The 19,063-nt window shown below is 39.7% G+C and overlaps 1 protein-coding gene across 19 annotated transcripts in view; it reads left to right on the top strand.

Moving 5' to 3' along the window:
* Positions 1-19,063, top strand: part of HIVEP2 (HIVEP zinc finger 2) — a 196,659-nt gene that overhangs the window by 159,682 nt on the left and 17,914 nt on the right. For all 19 annotated transcript variants that reach the window (XM_065543468.2, XM_065543478.2, XM_065543470.2 and 16 more), the window contains 3 exons: positions 4,536-4,630; positions 11,988-12,032; positions 13,036-18,609. In XM_065543468.2, coding sequence (XP_065399540.1) covers positions 13,423-18,609 — 5,187 coding nt within the window. In that variant the 5' untranslated portion in view covers positions 4,536-4,630; positions 11,988-12,032; positions 13,036-13,422. The remainder of the gene's footprint in view (positions 1-4,535; positions 4,631-11,987; positions 12,033-13,035; positions 18,610-19,063) is intronic.

The following is a 19,063-nucleotide window of genomic DNA, read 5'->3' as shown; positions in this document are numbered from 1 at the left end:
TGAAAACTCTGTGGGAATCCTTCTTTCCACGCACCTTCTTGACTTTTCAAAACCTTCTACAGAGTTGTTCCGGGAATGAATTGCCCCATGTTCCAAAACTACCACGTTTCTCTTTCCCTAGTCATGTCCCTTTAATATGTTTTCTTTTTTACATTTCATCACCAACCTCATTCATTACCTTTATATCAAAAATATTTCTAAAGATCTAGCTTATAGTTATCCTGTCAATGTGTGTGTGTGTGTGTATGTGTGTTGTCTATCCTGTACCTGCCTTCTCTAGTCCTTCCCAGGCTCTTCTTTCTTTGCCACTCTAGGCACTCCAAAGTGGAACAATGGGCCCATTTAGAGTCTTTTTTTTTTTTTTTTTTGTAGAGAGGAAAAGATGCCTCTACAAAAACCGTGTGAAATTGGTGGAGTATCTCTTGAACACTGATGTCTCTTTCAGTGCTCTTCTCCCATCTGTAGTCGCTACTTTTGAATTTTTTCTATTCCCTACTATAAGAGTAAAGTGTCTCTTGAGTGAAGAGTAGTGTTCATTCTTTTAAACATGTAATACTTAAACACTCCTTTTTACTGAGAAATAAAGCTATCATATCTTGTTTCCAGTTCCTATTTGCCATTTTTCCATTTTTGTAAGAATTATTTTCATTGTTGTTGTTTTGATTTTTTTTTTTTTTTTTTTTTTTTTTTGAGACAGGGTCTCACTCTATCCCCCAGGCTGGTGCAGTTATAGCTCACTGTAGCCACAAGCTCCTGGGTTCAAATGATCTTCTCACCTCAGCCTCCCAAGTAACAGGGACTACAGATGTGCACCACCACACCTGCCTAAATTTTTTTTGCAGAGATAGAGTCTTGCTATGTTGCCCAGACTGGTCTCAACCTCCTGGTCTTACGCAATCCTCCCAAAGTGCTGGGATTACAGGTGTGAGCCACTATACCCAGCCAATAATGACTGTTTTTAATTATAATAATGCTCATCTAAAGTGTAACTGGTTTACCTTATCAGCTCTTCTCCTAAAATTGTGATATAGTGTATATTTATTTAACCTCAGAAAAAACAAGGGTGATGGGAGGTACTTGCGAGTTCTGCCAATGAAACCTTCACCTCTTGCTAGATTCATGTAAGAGTCATATTAAAGCATTAACTATAACTTGTTTTGAAACAATTTGGAAAAGTAGAGAATGGAAAAAGACAATCCCACTAACAATGGATATTTCTTAAATGTCTATCTATCATCTATCAATCAGTAGCTTGACTCTTGCTTAGCTTAATAGTAATAACCCATAAGCATCCAAGAACAAGTAACTAATGCCAAGGATTTTTTCTCTTCTAAGAATGGGAAGGCTGAGAAACCACTGGGATAGAAACAGTAATACTCAAATCTTCCAAGTGTTTATTACAAATAGGAGATGGAGGATTGGAAAATATTTTCAAGGGTCTCTTTCAACCTGCAGGTCGACAGAAAAACCATCCTGTATGTGGTACAGTGAAATATAATTTTTACCTCATATTTAGGAAGGAATTTTAAATGACCTTGGGATATTTATCAAGATTCATTAGCACTATTTCTGAAAACTTGTTTGTTTTATTAAATATTAAGGTTTCATTACCTGGTAAGTTCTTGTGAATCTAACAACCTAAAAGCAAAGTTAAAGAAATAATCATCTTTCCTCCTTTAGTCCATTTCTTTAATAACATACTATGTAAACTGTTGATTTCTTGAGAATAGGAGCATGAGTTGTCATAATACATTCTCAAGAGCTGTTTGATGAAAGGTTTTTCTTTTATTTTGATGGAGAAATAGAGACACAAAAACTCACTTAAAATTAATGCAAAAAATAAATTTCTGAGATGGCATCTCCATATCTCCATTTCAATAATAACAATAACCAAGTCCCATTGTAGAGGCCATTATTGATTTCAATTTATAACAAAATGATTTGTGCAGAAATGCCGAAATTGATATCATATCTTTCATGTTAATATCATTTGCATCTTTGCTTTAAAATCACACTAATTATCTGGAACTTTCTGTAAGGTAAAGATAAGTATAACATGATTACCATTCTCTTCTTCAAGAGAAACCCAAACATTTAAAAGGTCATGAGTGATGCAACAGAAACAGTTTTCGAATCCTCTTACCAGGTGAAATGGGGAATCATCTGTAATCTATAATTTCAAATACATGTACATGTCATGAAAGGAATGTTTACCATTTCCAGTAGCCATCATCTTAGAAAGTAAGACTGGAAAAGCGAGTCAGAACTGGGAATGCTGTCCCATCACAGCTTGTTGGGGGGCACTCACGTGCTCTGTTTTGCCTGTGGATGCTGCTGGTAGGAATGATGATTTCTGTAGGGGAAGGGAGATTGGCTGGCCTACTGAAAATTAAGCTCTTCTTTTACCTTCTTGCCTCTTAATTTGGTGACTGTGAGATTACCAGTCAGAGGTAGTCACTGACTACTGCAAGTTAAGGCTCCCTATAAATATCTGTCTCTTTAGAACATTGGCCCATTTATGTCTTGGGTATATTTTGTTTGGAGTACAAAATAACTCAGTGATTTCTTTTTTCTTTCTTTCTTTCTCTTTTTTTTTTTTTTTTTTTTTTTGAGGAATGCCATGCTTTACTTTAGACTAGATTATAGTTTTTGTGGTGTTTTTTGAAGTGCTTTTATTTGATTTTTTAAAAAAGATGTGATATTTAGTGTGTTAAACCTACAGTTAATTATCTTATAGAAAATGTGTATTTTTTAGGATATCGCCTCTATTCCTTCTATGTTAATGAATCATGCTCTTTAGCGTTGATGAAAGTTTCAATTTTGAGAATAGTAGACCTTGTTAGGTGTCACTTTGGGTACCAGCAAACCGTTGATTTCAGGCAAGAAGAATAAAGTTTAAAAAAGAAAATAAATCTAGCATTTGCTTAATAATTTGCCCTTTGCAGCACCAGAATCTTATGTGACCACCCACATTCATCTGGTTACTGACGTGGTTCTTCCTTCAATTGCAGAAGCTATTTTTGCACCTTTTGTGTCTTTTGAGGAACCGAGTGGGCCTACTTGCTTATAATGATTCATGTCTCAAGTGCACAGGGTGTCCTGAAGTGCTACCGCAGTGATGTGCAGAAATGAGGGGGAAACTAAAGCAAACTACTTCCTTTAAACACTTTGAATGTTCACATGAAGTGGTACTGCAGGAAAGCACATTTTAACTGTTGTTTAATGCTTTAGTTATTCTTACAAGAGTTTTGTAATAACTTGTCAGGAAGAAAGAGCAATTTTTTAAAAAAATAACAAATATACAATTATGGGTATCATAATAATATTTTTAAGTAGGTCTTTTACACTGGGAGATAAACTCTGTTAAGATCATTGATTAATCTATTTGGATTAGGTAGTTTGACCTTCCATGCATTTCTTTGGATCATACTTGAATAAATATTAATTCTATATATGAAAAGTTCCTTTCTTCATTACTTACTAGACTTTGGAAAGTCTGAATTTTGCTTTGGTTGGGTTTGGATTCCTATTTCAGAATTTAATTTTAGCACAAACTATAACATTGCTGAAATAAACTATAGAAACAAATTTACAACGAGGTTATCTAAGACTTCACCTGCGAAGTTTAGTTGCTGATACACCTAAAGATGTTCTTTGGTTTCTGGTTGCATCCATGTCCCTACAAAGGACACAAACTCATCCTTTTTTATGGCTGCATAGTATTCCATGTTGTATATGTGCCACATTTTCTTAATCCAGTCTGTCACTGATGGACATTTGGGTTGATTCCAAGTCTTTGCTATTGTGAATAGTGCCGCAATAAACATATGTGTGCATGTGTCTTTATAGCAGCATGATTTATAATTGTTTGGGTATATACCCAGTATCATTCTCAGCAAACTATCACAAGAACAGAAAACCAAACACTGCATGTTCTCACTCGTAGGTGGGAACTGAACAATGAGATCACTTGGACTCGGGAAGGGGAACATCACACACCGGGGCCTATCACGGGGAGAAGGGAGGGGGTAGGGATTGCATTGAGAGTTATACCTGATGTAAATGATGAGTTGATGGGTACTGACGAGTTGATGGGTACAGCACACCAACATGGCACAAGTATACATATGTAACAAACCTGCACGTTATGCACATGTACCCTAGAACTTAAAGTATAATTTAACAAAAAAAAAAAAAAAAAAAAAAAAGATGTTCTTTGGAAATCTCAGCTTTATGGCAGAACCGTATCATGGACTACAATGACACAATTTCTAGTTCTGATACTTGAAGTTTTAACTCTAGCATTTCACTGTTACAGGGAATTCCTTTTAAATACAAGTATTTATTCAAAAGATTTAAACTATGTTAAAAGAAAGGAAATTCTTTCTTGTGGGGGGGAAATAGCTTATTGAGAGATCCAGTTCCAAATTTTCTTTCCTAAAGGAAGGTAGGTTCTGTGGTGAAGAAGAATGAGCATGCTTATTAAACTCATGACAGGTGTCATCATCTTTTAAATCTTCTTGTTCATCTTTTAGATTCCCAGAAGTTGTGCATGAGCTCCTGTGAGGAGAGTTGGCATCTTGGAAATCAAAGACGGTTGTGATGCAGTTTTTTGATATGCGGATAACAGGTTAATAACTAAAATTTATTTATTCTTATTCTCGTGTTACATTAAACTTGAAAAGCTGTTTTGGCCGACCATGGGCTCATATATAAACTGATTTTGTCATCAAATCAGGGAGGAAACAATATATTATTTTCCATCTAGAGAGAAAAATGTTGTTTTGTTGTATTTTGTTTTTCATAGTAGACTAGTCTTTTTTTTTTTTTTTTTTTTTTTGAGATGGAGTCTTGCTCTGTCGCTAGCTAGGCTGGAGTGCAGAGGCACAATCTCGGCTCACTGCAACCTCTGCCTTCTGGGTTCAAGTGATTCTCCTGCCTCAGCCTCCCAAGTATCTGGGACTACAGGCACCTGATACCATGCCTGGCTCATTTTTGTATTTTTAGTAGAGACAGGGTTTCACCATGTTGGCCAGGATGGTCTCGATCTCTTGACCTCGGCCTCCCAAAGTGCTGGGATTACAGGCGTGAGCCACCGCGCCCAGCCCACCAGTCTTAATTATAATTAATTATCACTGTTATAATTAAAATAGCTTTATTTCACAGAATTTATTTCTGACAAAGTTTATTTTCATGTGAGACTCTACTTAGTAAATCCTAATAACTTTTGCTATATAATGAGAAAACATCTCAGTAGAAAGGTGAAATCACAATTTAAAAAATTATTTTAAAAGGTATGACAAAATATTAAAAGCAGCATGCTGTAGTCAAAATAAATCATAAATATCTTGACTACATAGGCAAACTCTACAAATATATACAATGATGCCTGCATTGCAGCCCACATTGAAAAATATGATTGTTTCTCATTAGGTTTTAAATATCAAACTAGATTTTAATTACATCAAATTAGAGGATGATCATCACAATATTTTTACTCTTCTCCAAAAATTTTCTGTATTGCTTGGCAGGATTATATATAATATAGTTTTCTCCATATAGTGGCAACTTGCTCATTTTGGAGGGAACTGAGGTTGTTATGGGAATTTTTACTAAAAGAAGCCTTTATAATGAATTTGGCTCTCAGGAAGGCACCTTTTAAAAAATCCTCCTGTGGAAATAAGTCTTTATTCAGCTGGACTCTGGCACTCGTCATGCCTTCTTTCTTGGTAGTTCCTTTTTTCCCTCATCCCATACTCTCTGAGCATGTGTGCTCTGAGCGGTGGTTGGGCAATAAGTGTCTAAGTGACCCGTGGGATCAGTGTTACAACTGAGATGCCCTGAGGTGTTCATGCGTTTTTTAAAGATTTTACAATTGATCTATGGCATTTTAATAACAAACACAATGATGTCCCTTCTAAAATGTCATTCACTAATTATTACCATAATACACATATTTTGTTTACAAGTGTCATACTACCAAATCCTCAAGAAAAGACCAAATGTTTGTAAGTGTCATACCACCAAATCCTCAAGAAAAGAGCAAGTGACCATGTACATTTTTAAAAATGTTTTATTTTTTAAATGTTGGAAGTGGAGAAGCTGTGTTTGCTGCCAGTCCTTTTATACCATCATTATTTAGGATGTCATTATTTAATGCTCACTTGACTTTGCCACCACTCAAGTAATGACTAATTTCCTGAGGTAAAGTCTTTTCTGAGATAATGTTTTTCTAAGCGAAACATCCCAGATTGACAACCTTGGGTACTGTAGGTCTTTATTCTTCTGCAGAGCAAGCCTGTCTTCCTGCCAATCCCACCCAGTCGTTATCCTGAAGAGACCTCTGAGGAGGTCCATCCAGGAGGCTGTTTCTGTGTCTTTCCTTTGGGAGCTTGTCTGAGGACATTATTTAACTGGGTACCAAACTTATTTGAGTGGGACTCTGAAGAGTGGCCAAAGGAGAAGGCACACTTCTAGAAGAATGCCAGCTCTTCCCTGTAATATTTTCTTTCACTTCAATTCCTTTAGTTCTATTACCACCGAAATAGCCATGCAGAGGTAATCTCTTTGTTTACATGATCCCCCTCTGAAAAGTGTGATGAGCCTGCCAGACAATGTCTGTCTTTATTGACTGGAGGACTCCTGTGGGCTGTAGCAGTATCCACAGGAAAGCCAGAGTCATATCCCCTGAGTTTTATTATCCAGTCAATTATCTTACTCCTTTCATAGCACTCAAAACCCACTAGAGAAAATTTTAACTGTGAATGCAAAACTGTATTTGGAATTCCGCTCCTTTGTTGGCAGTGGGTGCCAAAAATGACTTTGTGTGGGTTTGGTTACCATAAAAGGAAATATCAGTGAATAAAGTGATAACTCACTGTTTGCATATGAGAATTACTCTCCTACTGCATTTTTTGATGTATCAATTGATTAGGAAACCTGGTAATATATTTTTAATGGACTATTAGAGAATCTGAAAAATGAATTGACTCTACACAGTCATAGAGAAATGCTGTAGCTATAATTAACCATATTACTATAGATCTTTATAGTTCTAAGTAGATCTCTGTTGAAGAAATTAAACTAAAATTGCAGGTAGATACAATGGTACATTTAATGATTTATAATAATATTATGAAGTCCAAAGAAAGTATTTTCCTAGACTTAATGATTCATTTAATATAGATTTCCTTCTCTAACATACTTATTAAAATGTTTTCTTATCTATAAGCATTTTTATACATTTCAGTAATAAAATGCAAGCTCACGAATTTATGTCATTTGGAAGAGTTAGGTTGCTTAGTAAAAGTGTCACCTAACAAAACAAGACAAATGCCATTATCTAACCTTGAATTAAACTTGGAAAACCCAATTGTTTTTAAAGTGAATTTGTTTTCCTCAGTATAATTTGAGTGGAGTAGCAGAGAAACTTTCAAACCCTCCCAAATCCTGCTCGTTTTTAAAGAGAAAGTCATGCCATGTTCAGTAATAGATTATGATGCATACAATTTCCATTGCAGAATCTTTTCAGTTTCCAGGATAAGCAGCTGTAGAAAAATGACTAATACAAATAGTCCATATTTTTAATGGTTCATAAATATGATCAATAAATTCCAAAAAGAAGCCATCACTCACTTTCTCTCCCACCTACCTTTCTCTGTGTGTCTCAGAAACTCCAAGAAGAGACGTGATTTTATGGACAGTAGTTAGTCAAAGGCTCCCCAAGGATAGTGTTGGAGAGAAAAAGACATCCTCAAACATGTTTCAAATCAAATGTGAAAGGTTCATGTGAAATAAGCATGATTTCTAGTTCCCTAGTAAGTCTTCCACTGAAGTGAAAAACTAGACATTGTGAATCAGAGGAGGGATCCCTGTAGGGCTGGGACCTCCAGCTTAGGCACAAAGATGGACGCTCTTCCGGCACAACCCAGGAGAGAAAGCATGGCGTGGGATATCATCTAGCTAGACGATAAAATGGTGGTAAAATGGTGGGGCATCTTGGGTAGGCTTGTCTTAGAAATTTAGAAGGAAGAGATTTTCTTGACAGAAGCTATTTGCATAATTGAGTTAATGTTTTGAATCTTAAAAACTTTCTGGATAATAAGTGCTGCTGGAATATAGAAAGATCCTAGGTTAAACTTAGCAAAATTGATTTTTTAAAATAAAATGATAGATAAGACTTTTTTTCTGATTAGCCTCCTTCTCCTAAAAATTAAACAGTTAACTTAATGGTCTAGACATGTTTTGTTCTGACCATGGGATATCTGATTTTGAATTTTATGTAAGTCACTGTTTTTCACCTTCTGGTGTATTCTCTAGTAGCAGAATATTATTTCTGAATTTTATTTGATGCATCTACTAGATGATATGCCCTTAGTGTATAAGAATGGTTTTATTATTTTAAACCATAAAAATTAAATGTCTGATTTATAAAGGTATTACCTCATTGCTAAGTGAAAACATTATATTTTATGGAATAACTTATGAAATAAATTATTCCAGCCCTGTTTTTTATAAAATTGTATGTACTTATTACTTGAAGTTTATGCTGTTTTTGTTTTGTTTTTTGTTTGTTTTGAGATAGAGTCTCACTCTGTTCCCCAGGCTGGAGTGCAGTGCTGCAATCATAGCTCACTGCAGCCTCGACCTGCTGGGCTCAAGTGATTCTCCCACCTCAGCCTCCTGAGTAGTTGAGACTACAGGTACATGCCACCACACCCAGCTAATTTTTGTATTTTTTTGTAGAGATGGAGTTTTGCCCGGGCTGGTCTCGAACTTCTAAGCTTAAGCGATCCACCTGCCTCCACCTCCCAAAGTGCTAGGATTGTAGGCGTGAGCCACCATGCCCAGTCCCTGAAGTTTATGTTTTGAGCAAAATTATATATTCTGTGTCAACCAAAAGATGGAAAATGATACATACCTGATTTTCACTTGTAACGTTCTTATTTTCCTTAAAACTAATGATTTCCAAGCTGGGCACAGTGGCTTGGGAGCTACTTGGGAAGCAGGGGCCAGAGGATCCCTTGAGCCCATGAGTTTGAGTCCAGCCTGGACAAGAAAGTGAGACCCCCTCCTCTAAAAAAAAAACAGTAATGATTTTCAAAGAACAAAAGAAAACAGTCTGTCATGAGACTTTATTACAGTCTTACAAGAAGCTGTTCTCATTAATACTTAATATACATATTTTCAACATTATTTAAATTATGGACTTTTTATTTCTAGGAAATGGCATTTTGGGGCCATTTTTTTGTACTACAAACATGCAGAGCTCATTTATATTCTCTCAGAACCATTAAAAGTTGAGACATTTCACATATTAAAGTTAAGTAAAAATATTTAGGTGAAGATATTATTGAAGATGTATTATTTTAAGTTGGAATAAAACTTAATGGAGAATGCTGGTGAGTCCTCCTAGACTTAGAAGTCATCAAATTTAGATCTGCATTTTGGTTCTGAAACCCAACCTCTCTAAGAATCATTCTCAACTGTAAAATAAGTGTAATAATACCCTTAGCATAGGGGTATAATGAAGATAAAATAAGACAATGTACATGAAACTCTTTAACAGTATGTGTCAGCCCATAGTAAATATATAGTAAATGACAGCCATTATCATTGTTATAATTAACAGTGGAACTGCATGCATAGATCAATACCATGATACAATATTAAATCTGAAAAGTAACTTAGAAATTATTCACTTCAAACTCTGAGTCCTAATTGAGGATTCACACATGCTTGTCTTGAATTGGAGATGTAGCATACTTCCATTTTAGAGGATATTATTTACTTCTGCAAATCTGACAGAGGCTGTGTCTACATGAACCTTAAATATTTAGTTAATTAAACACAGTCAGCCAATTCAGAATCAACATTGTGTCTTCTTCTTGTTAGCATGGTTCCTGGAATTGACAGAAGTAAATTTGCATTGGAATATTATGAGGCCATCACTTCGGCTTCAGTTTTTGCCTCATTTTCTATAGAGGGATGCTACAGAAAATTATTACGCAGCAAAAAATTAAATCCAACAGCAAAACTTTTTAGCAAACTGAAATTAATATCTTTGTTTAGTTTTTTTGACTGCTGCTTGACAAATCTCTTAGGCTTCATGGCCATTAAGAGAAGGAATCTTTGAGTACAGATGTCTTACTACAAATATCTGGGGGCTACTGATTTCTCACCCAAAGACTTACTGTTCCTGTGGGAATTTCCAGGTGCTTTTCCCCTTTCAAAGTCCAACTTCTCTCATCATCATCATCACAGTCAAATTCTATGTTAGGGAGAAAATTGCCCATGAAAGTAAGACTACTATTTGAGTTTTGCTTTAGGAATCTGCAGTACGTCTGCATGGTAGCATTTTTAAAAATTATTAACCAGTGTTTTATTTAAAAAGATAAACATGCTCATGTTAAGAAAAATAAACAAAAATTAAACTTACTGAAAGTCATGAGGTGAAAAGTAAAAATCCTTTCTTTGCTTTTCCTCTGAATCCCAGGTTCCACTCTTTTTTTTTTTTTTTTTTTGAGATGGAGTTTTGCTCTTGTTCCCCAGGCTGGAATGCAATGGCTCCATCTTGGCTCACTGAAACCTCTGCCTCCCGGGTCCAAACAATTCTCCTGCCTCAGCCTCCCAAGTAGCTGGGATTACAGGCATGCACCAGCACGCCCAGCTAATTTTTTGTATTTTTAGTAGAGACGGAGTTTCTCTATGTTGATCAGGCTGGTGTCCATGCTGTCTGGCATCCTCACAGGAATTTTCTGTTGATCAATTGTTCCTCTTTTTCACCCATAGAATTAACAATGTGTCTTCATACTAGGGTGCAATAAGCTTTTCTTGCATTTAATGTTACTATTCTCTGAACAAGTTTCTATATTGGCACTTATAGCTGTACTTTTTCAAATGCCTCAGTTTTATAATTGAGCCATAATTTATTTAAGCAGTTCTTGTACATATATTAGTGTGCACTTGTACAAGGACACCTGTAAGGATATATTTCCAGCAGTGGAATTTCTAGGTCAATGTGTATGATCTTTTTTATTTTGATAAACTGACACATTGCCTATCAAGGAAACATCTGAGGTTTTATGACAGTTGATACAGTTTATCATTGAAGTTCTCAGAATCCTCTGGGTACCTCATTGAACACTGCCTTAAGGAAGTTGAGTATTCACTTAAAATTGAATGATTACTTAGTTGTCAAGTCTTCCTGAATCATAGGCCCTCATCTAGAGGACTCCTTCACTTTGCCATTATGTAAATTTCCTAAAAAGGAAATTTATTCTTTTTAAACATAAACATTCAAACCTATCAGAAAAAAAAAAAAAAAAAAACTAAACAAAAAAACCCACTATTTTCAGCCAGGTGAGGTGGCTCACACCTATAATCCTAACACTTTGGGAGACCAAGATTGCTTGAGCCCAGGAGTTTGAGACCAGCCTGGGCAATATGGCAAGACCTCATCTCTACAAAAAATACAAAAATTAGATGGGTGTAGTGGTGTACACCTTTAATCCCAGTTACTTGGGAGCCTAAGGTGGGAGGATCGCCTGAGCTCAGGGAGGTCAAGGCTGCAATGAACAGTGATTCCACCACTGTACTCAAGCCTGGGCACCAGAGTGAGACTCTGTCTCAAAAAACAAAACAAAAAATTCCCACTATTCTCAACTTTTAGTATCTAGGGAATTAGAACTAGACTGATTACATTTAAATAACTAAGACGTTTGATATGTAATAATCGTATATCTTAGAAAATATTACCATGATGTTTTTATAATATTTTCTCTGAGTTATTTTTGAGTCACAGTGTCAATATAAGGTTTACTCTTCTGGTGTAATGCTTTCTGAAGCAGTTTCTAGCTTTTGTTTTAGGGTACATAGCTTTGTGAACCCTTTATATAATGAACTGGAAATTGGAATTTGTATTTGTATGTATCAATGGTATGGTTTAATGGAACAATTTTTCCTAACTGCATTTATTTTGTATCCAGGAAGCATCAGGACAATCATGCCCATGAGAGCTCTAAACTGTTCAGGTAATCATTTCATTTTTAAACTGTCCTATAAATATGCTTTGTTTTCCATATTAAGAAGACTTTATAATTGTTTTGTTTAGATGTACCCTTTTATCTTTTCCAAATTTCTGTGACATCTGATTCTTACAGCCTTGATGTCATGTTACTAATCACTGATTTTAAGCTGTAAAATAAAGCTATACTTTATAGTAATATATAATACTTTATGAATTTTATAAAACATGTATTTTATATATGTATGCTTATATATATACTGTTATATTTATATTTTATATTAATGTATAACATATATATGGCTTTTTTTTTTGAGATGGAGTCTCGCTCTGTTGCCAGGCTGCAGTGCAGTGACATGATGTCGGCTCACTGCAACCTCCGCCTCCCGGGTTCAAGTGATTCCCCTCCCTTAGCTTCCCGAGTAACTGGGACTACAGGTGCATGCCACCACACCTAGCTAATTTTTGTATTTTTAGGAGAGATGGGGTTTCACCATGTTGGCCAGGATGGTCTCGGTCTCTTGACCTCATGATCCACCTGCCTCAGCCTCCCAAAGTGCTGGAATTACAGAAGTGAGCTGCCATGCCTGGCCACATATTTTTTGTATTAAGCTATAAAACATATCCCTATATAGAGATATGTAATACGCTTTGGCATACAAATCATAAAACTTGGTTAGGAATAGCTCTAATTTTTTTAATGGGGCTTTCTAAAATCTTATACTTTTGTAGATAATATCCATCAAGGATATTTTTCTAAAGTTAAAGATATTTAAAAGAGTGACCAAAATTCAAGCATGGAAGAGACTTACGTTTATGACTTAATGCTGAGTTTGAAATTAATATATTTTAATTGTGGAATTAATGTAATCTCAATAAAAATAATTCCTTGGAGTAAGAAGCATTTCAAATTTATCTGATTTCTGGTTGGTTAGTTAGGTTTTTTTTTTTTTTTTGGTTTCTTATTTGGAACTGTTATGACAATCTCTTTGTATTTTCTTTTTCTTCAGGTCATTTTATCTTAGTGAAACTGGCAATTGAGCTTTGCTCTAGTTGATGGGCAAAATTTCTTCTAGACTATTCATCATCCCAATTTCATCCTAGTTGAAAATTTTCAAATGCCGTAAGAAATCTTTATAGATTTGCACTTAGCTTTTGGATGGACATTTCTACAATGGAGAGAACTGTGTTATAGCCCTGGTCCAAGGACATTACTATCTAATGCCCATCGACTGTGGTGTGCGTGTGGAAGGTTCTAAAGAGAAGGAGCAATCAGCAAGTTTGCAGACCCCTTGGAACATGGAAGCAACCAAGCTTTAAGAAGCACAGCTTTGGAGATACTCCATGAGTCTGCACCGCTTTCAGGGGAACTAGCACTTAAGACCTTGTGTAACAAAATGGACACTGGGGACACAGCTCTAGGACAAAAGGCTACCTCAAGGTCTGGAGAAACTGATAAAGCATCAGGTAGATGGAGACAGGAACAATCGGCTGTTATTAAGATGAGCACTTTTGGCAGTCAAGAAGGACAGCGGCAACCACAAATAGAGCCTGAGCAAATCGGAAACACAGCATCAGCACAACTGTTTGGTTCTGGGAAACTGGCCTCCCCTAGTGAAGTGGTGCAGCAAGTCACAGAGAAGCAATATCCACCGCATCGTCCGAGTCCTTACTCATGCCAACACTCACTCTCTTTCCCTCAGCACTCATTGCCACAGGGGGTCATGCACAGCACCAAGCCACATCAGAGCCTCGAAGGTCCTCCGTGGCTTTTCCCTGGCCCTTTGCCATCCGTTGCCTCCGAGGACTTATTTCCTTTTCCTATACATGGCCACAGTGGTGGTTATCCTAGAAAAAAGATTTCAAGTCTGAACCCTGCTTATAGCCAATACTCCCAGAAAAGTATCGAACAGGCAGAAGAGGCTCACAAGAAAGAGCACAAACCCAAAAAGCCTGGCAAGTACATTTGCCCTTACTGCAGCAGAGCGTGTGCCAAACCTAGCGTACTAAAAAAACACATCAGGTCCCATACTGGGGAGCGGCCATATCCATGTATACCTTGTGGTTTCTCTTTCAAGACAAAGAGCAATTTGTACAAGCACAGGAAGTCACATGCCCATGCAATTAAGGCAGGATTAGTACCTTTCACAGAGTCAGCGGTATCTAAATTGGACCTAGAGGCTGGTTTTATTGATGTAGAAGCAGAAATACATTCAGATGGTGAACAGAGTACAGACACAGATGAGGAGAGTTCTTTATTTGCCGAGGCTTCTGACAAAATGAGTCCTGGCCCACCCATCCCACTGGACATTGCCAGCAGAGGTGGCTATCATGGGTCATTGGAAGAATCATTGGGAGGTCCAATGAAGGTGCCGATTTTGATTATTCCTAAAAGTGGGATTCCTCTCCCTAATGAAAGCTCTCAGTATATGGGCCCTGATATGCTACCAAATCCATCTTTAAATACTAAGGCTGATGATTCGCACACAGTCAAACAGAAACTTGCACTAAGACTGTCAGAGAAAAAAGGACAAGATTCTGAGCCATCGCTCAACCTTCTGAGCCCGCACAGTAAAGGAAGCACTGATTCTGGTTACTTTTCTCGCTCAGAAAGTGCTGAGCAGCAAATAAGCCCTCCCAACACAAATGCAAAGTCTTATGAAGAAATCATCTTTGGAAAATACTGTCGGCTTAGTCCGAGAAATGCACTCAGTGTTACAACCACAAGTCAGGAGCGTGCCGCAATGGGTAGGAAGGGCATAATGGAACCATTACCTCACGTAAACACCAGGTTAGATGTCAAGATGTTTGAAGATCCTGTTTCACAGCTGATCCCAAGCAAGGGAGACGTGGACCCCAGTCAAACGAGCATGCTGAAATCCACTAAGTTCAACAGTGAGTCTAGACAACCCCAGATTATTCCATCATCTATCAGGAATGAAGGAAAACTTTATCCAGCAAACTTCCAAGGCAGTAACCCGGTTCTCTTAGAAGCTCCTGTAGACTCTTCACCCCTTATTAGAAGCAACTCAATGCCAACTTCTTCAGCAACTAATCTAACTATTCCTCCTTCTTTGAGAGGAAGTCACTCATTTGACGAAAGGATGACTGGTACCGACGATGTATTCTATCCAGGGACCGTGGGCATACCCCCTCAGCGCATGCTAAGAAGACAAGCAGCATTTGAACTGCCTTCAGTACAGGAGGGCCATGTGGAGGTCGAGCACCATGGCAGGATGTTGAAGGGTGTCAGCAGTTCATCCCTGAAGGAAAAGAAATTGTCTCCTGGGGACAGGGTTGTGTATGACTATGACGTCTGTCGGAAACCCTATAAAAAGTGGGAGGACTCTGAAACACCAAAGCAAGGCTACAGGGACATTTCCTGCTTGAGTTCTTTCAAACATGGTGGAGAATATTTCATGGATCCTGCGGTGCCATTGCAGGGAGTACCAAGCATGTTTGGAACTACCTGTGAAAACAGGAAACGCCGGAAAGAGAAGAGCGTAGGGGATGAAGAGGACACCCCCATGATCTGCAGCAGCATCGTAAGCACTCCCATGGGCATCATGGCTTCCGATTATGACCCCAAACTGCAGATGCAGGAAGGAGTCAGGAGTGGATTTGCCGTGGCTGGACACGAAAACCTTTCTCATGGTCACACGGAACGCTTTGACCCATGTCGGCCCCAACTGCAGCCTGGAAGTCCATCTCTTGTGTCAGAGGAGTCACCTTCAGCCATTGATTCGGACAAGATGTCAGACCTAGGGGGCAGGAAACCTCCTGGAAATGTGATTTCTGTGATTCAGCACACCAACTCGCTGAGCCGACCCAATTCATTTGAAAGATCTGAGTCAGCCGAACTTGTGGCTTGCACGCAGGATAAAGCCCCTTCCCCTTCAGAGACTTGTGACAGTGAGATTTCAGAAGCCCCAGTGAGTCCTGAGTGGGCTCCACCCGGGGATGGTGCAGAAAGTGGGGGGAAACCCTCTCCATCTCAGCAGGTGCAGCAGCCGTCCTATCACACACAGCCCAGGCTAGTTCGGCAACACAACATCCAGGTTCCTGAGATTCGAGTGACCGAGGAGCCTGATAAACCCGAGAAGGAGAAAGAAGCCCAGAGCAAAGAGCCAGAGAAGCCTGTGGAAGAATTTCAGTGGCCCCAGAGAAGTGAGACTCTTTCCCAGCTCCCCGCGGAGAAATTGCCACCCAAAAAGAAGCGTCTGCGACTTGCCGATATGGAGCACTCCTCAGGGGAGTCCAGCTTTGAATCCACAGGCACAGGCCTCTCCCGCAGCCCCAGCCAAGAAAGCAACTTGTCTCACAGCTCCAGTTTCTCCATGTCTTTTGAAAGAGAAGAAATCAGTAAGCTTTCTGCACTTCCTAAGCAGGATGAGTTTGGGAAGCATTCAGAGTTTCTGACTGTCCCTGCTGGTTCATACTCATTGTCTGTCCCAGGCCATCACCACCAGAAAGAGATGCGACGCTGCTCATCAGAACAGATGCCTTGTCCTCACCCAGCAGAAGTCCCAGAAGTTCGCAGCAAATCATTTGATTATGGGAATCTGTCCCATGCTCCTGTGTCGGGAGTGGCAGCCTCCACGGTATCACCGTCCAGGGAGAGGAAGAAATGCTTTCTGGTGCGGCAAGCTTCCTTCAGTGGCTCCCCAGAAATCGCCCAGGGTGAGGCCGGCATGGATCAGAGTGTGAAGCAGGAGCAGCTGGAGCACCTGCATGCTGGCCTCCGGTCCGGGTGGCACCATGGCCCGCCTGCTGTGCTGCCTCCTCTTCAGCAAGAGGACCCAGGGAAGCAGGTGGTGGGTCCTTGTCCCCCGCTGAGCTCAGGGCCACTGCACCTGGCCCAACCACAGATCATGCACATGGACAGTCAGGAATCTTTGAGAAATCCCTTGATCCAACCAACATCCTATATGACAAGCAAACACTTACCTGAACAGCCACACTTATTTCCACATCAAGAGACAATTCCATTTTCTCCAATCCAGAATGCCTTGTTTCAGTTTCAATATCCTACAGTTTGTATGGTTCATTTACCAGCTCAGCAGCCTCCCTGGTGGCAGGCGCATTTCCCACATCCCTTTGCTCAGCCCCCTCAGAAGAGCTATGGCAAGCCCTCTTTTCAGACAGAAATCCATTCGAGCTATCCCTTAGAGCATGTGGCAGGGAACACTGGAAAGAAACCTGCTGAGTATGCACACACGAAAGAGCAGACCTACCCGTGTTATTCAGGAGCATCAGGGCTACACCCAAAGAACCTTCTTCCAAAGTTTCCATCAGACCAGAGCAGCAAGTCAACCGAAACGCCCTCCGAGCAGGTTCTTCAAGAAGATTTTGCCTCGGCAAATGCTGGGCCTTTGCAGTCCCTCCCGGGAACAGTGGTTCCTGTTCGGATCCAAACACACGTACCATCTTATGGAAGTGTCATGTACACAAGCATTTCTCAGATACTTGGGCAGAATAGCCCTGCCATTGTCATATGCAAAGTCGATGAGAATATGACCCAAAGGACACTGGTCACCAACGCAGCCATGCAAGGGATAGGATTCAACATTGCCCAGGTGCTGGGGCAGCATGCTGGCTTGGAGAAGTACCCCATTTGGAAAGCACCTCAGACTTTACCCCTCGGCTTAGAATCCTCAATCCCCTTGTGTTTACCTTCCACCTCTGACAGCGTGGCCACCCTGGGAGGTAGCAAGCGAATGCTTTCTCCAGCCAGTAGCTTGGAGCTCTTCATGGAAACCAAGCAGCAGAAAAGGGTCAAAGAAGAAAAGATGTATGGACAGATTGTGGAGGAGCTTAGTGCTGTGGAGCTCAACAACTCAGACATCAAAAAGGACCTCTCCCGCCCCCAGAAACCCCAGCTGGTTCGACAAGGGTGTGCTTCTGAGCCAAAAGATGGCTTGCAGTCAGGGTCATCTTCCTTCTCCTCTCTGTCACCCTCCTCATCTCAAGACTATCCTTCTGTTAGCCCGTCTTCCAGGGAGCCATTCCCGCCCAGCAAGGAGATGCTTTCTGGTTCCCAGGCACCACTTCTGGGGCAGAAGTCCAGTGGGCCTTCTGAAAGCAAAGAATCTTCAGATGAATTAGATATCGATGAGACGGCATCGGACATGAGCATGAGCCCACAGAGTTCTTCATTACCAGCGGGAGATGGTCAGCCGGAAGAGGAAAGGAAGGGCCACAAGCGGCCTGTTGGCATGCTGGTCCGCATGGCCTCTGCCCCCAGTGGGAACGTGGCAGATTCAACTCTTCTTCTCACGGACATGGCAGATTTCCAGCAGATTCTTCAGTTTCCCAGTCTGAGGACAACAACTACTGTGAGTTGGTGCTTCTTGAATTATACAAAACCCAGTTATGTGCAACAGGCCACCTTCAAATCCTCAGTTTATGCTTCATGGTGCATTAGTTCCTGTAACCCAAACCCATCAGGATTGAACACCAAGACCACACTGGCTCTGCTGAGGTCCAAGCAAAAAATCACTGCAGAAATTTATACTCTGGCTGCTATGCATAGGCCTGGAACCGGCAAGCTTACATCATCAAGTGCTTGGAAGCAGTTTACTCAGGTAACAAATATTGTTTTAGGAAGAACTCTGTATTGTGGATTTGATTGCTGAGCAGACTACATAGTGAAGGATATAAGGCCAAAAAAAATATACAAGGAAAATGAAGGTCAGTGTGGGGGCGTTCTCAGAAAGTCTGGCCTTACTCAGGAGTGGAAGAAGCCACTGACTGCACTGGGTTCTGAGGTCTCAGACATGGTCCAAATACTGAAAGTGTCACTTTCTGTATTTTCAGAAGGAAAAGCCTACATTTATGCTTTTAAAATGTAAAAATTTGGGTGCCATGAAATCCTACCACTGGGATTAATTCCCATGGGTTATTTTCCTTCTGACCTTTGTGAGTGACCTAGCAGGTCTAATTTTCTTTGGGTGTGAGGAATTCAGGGAATTGTGAAGTGGGCCATAGAGCAGGGAGTGGAGGCTGAAAGGAAAGACAAGGATGGAGGACTGAGCTTTG

This window comes from Macaca fascicularis, chromosome 4 (genome assembly GCF_037993035.2).
Source record: "Macaca fascicularis isolate 582-1 chromosome 4, T2T-MFA8v1.1".
Lineage (NCBI taxonomy): Eukaryota > Metazoa > Chordata > Mammalia > Primates > Cercopithecidae > Macaca > Macaca fascicularis.
The sequence above is the reverse complement of the archived record's forward strand: the minus strand, read 5'-3'. Positions and strand labels throughout refer to the sequence as shown.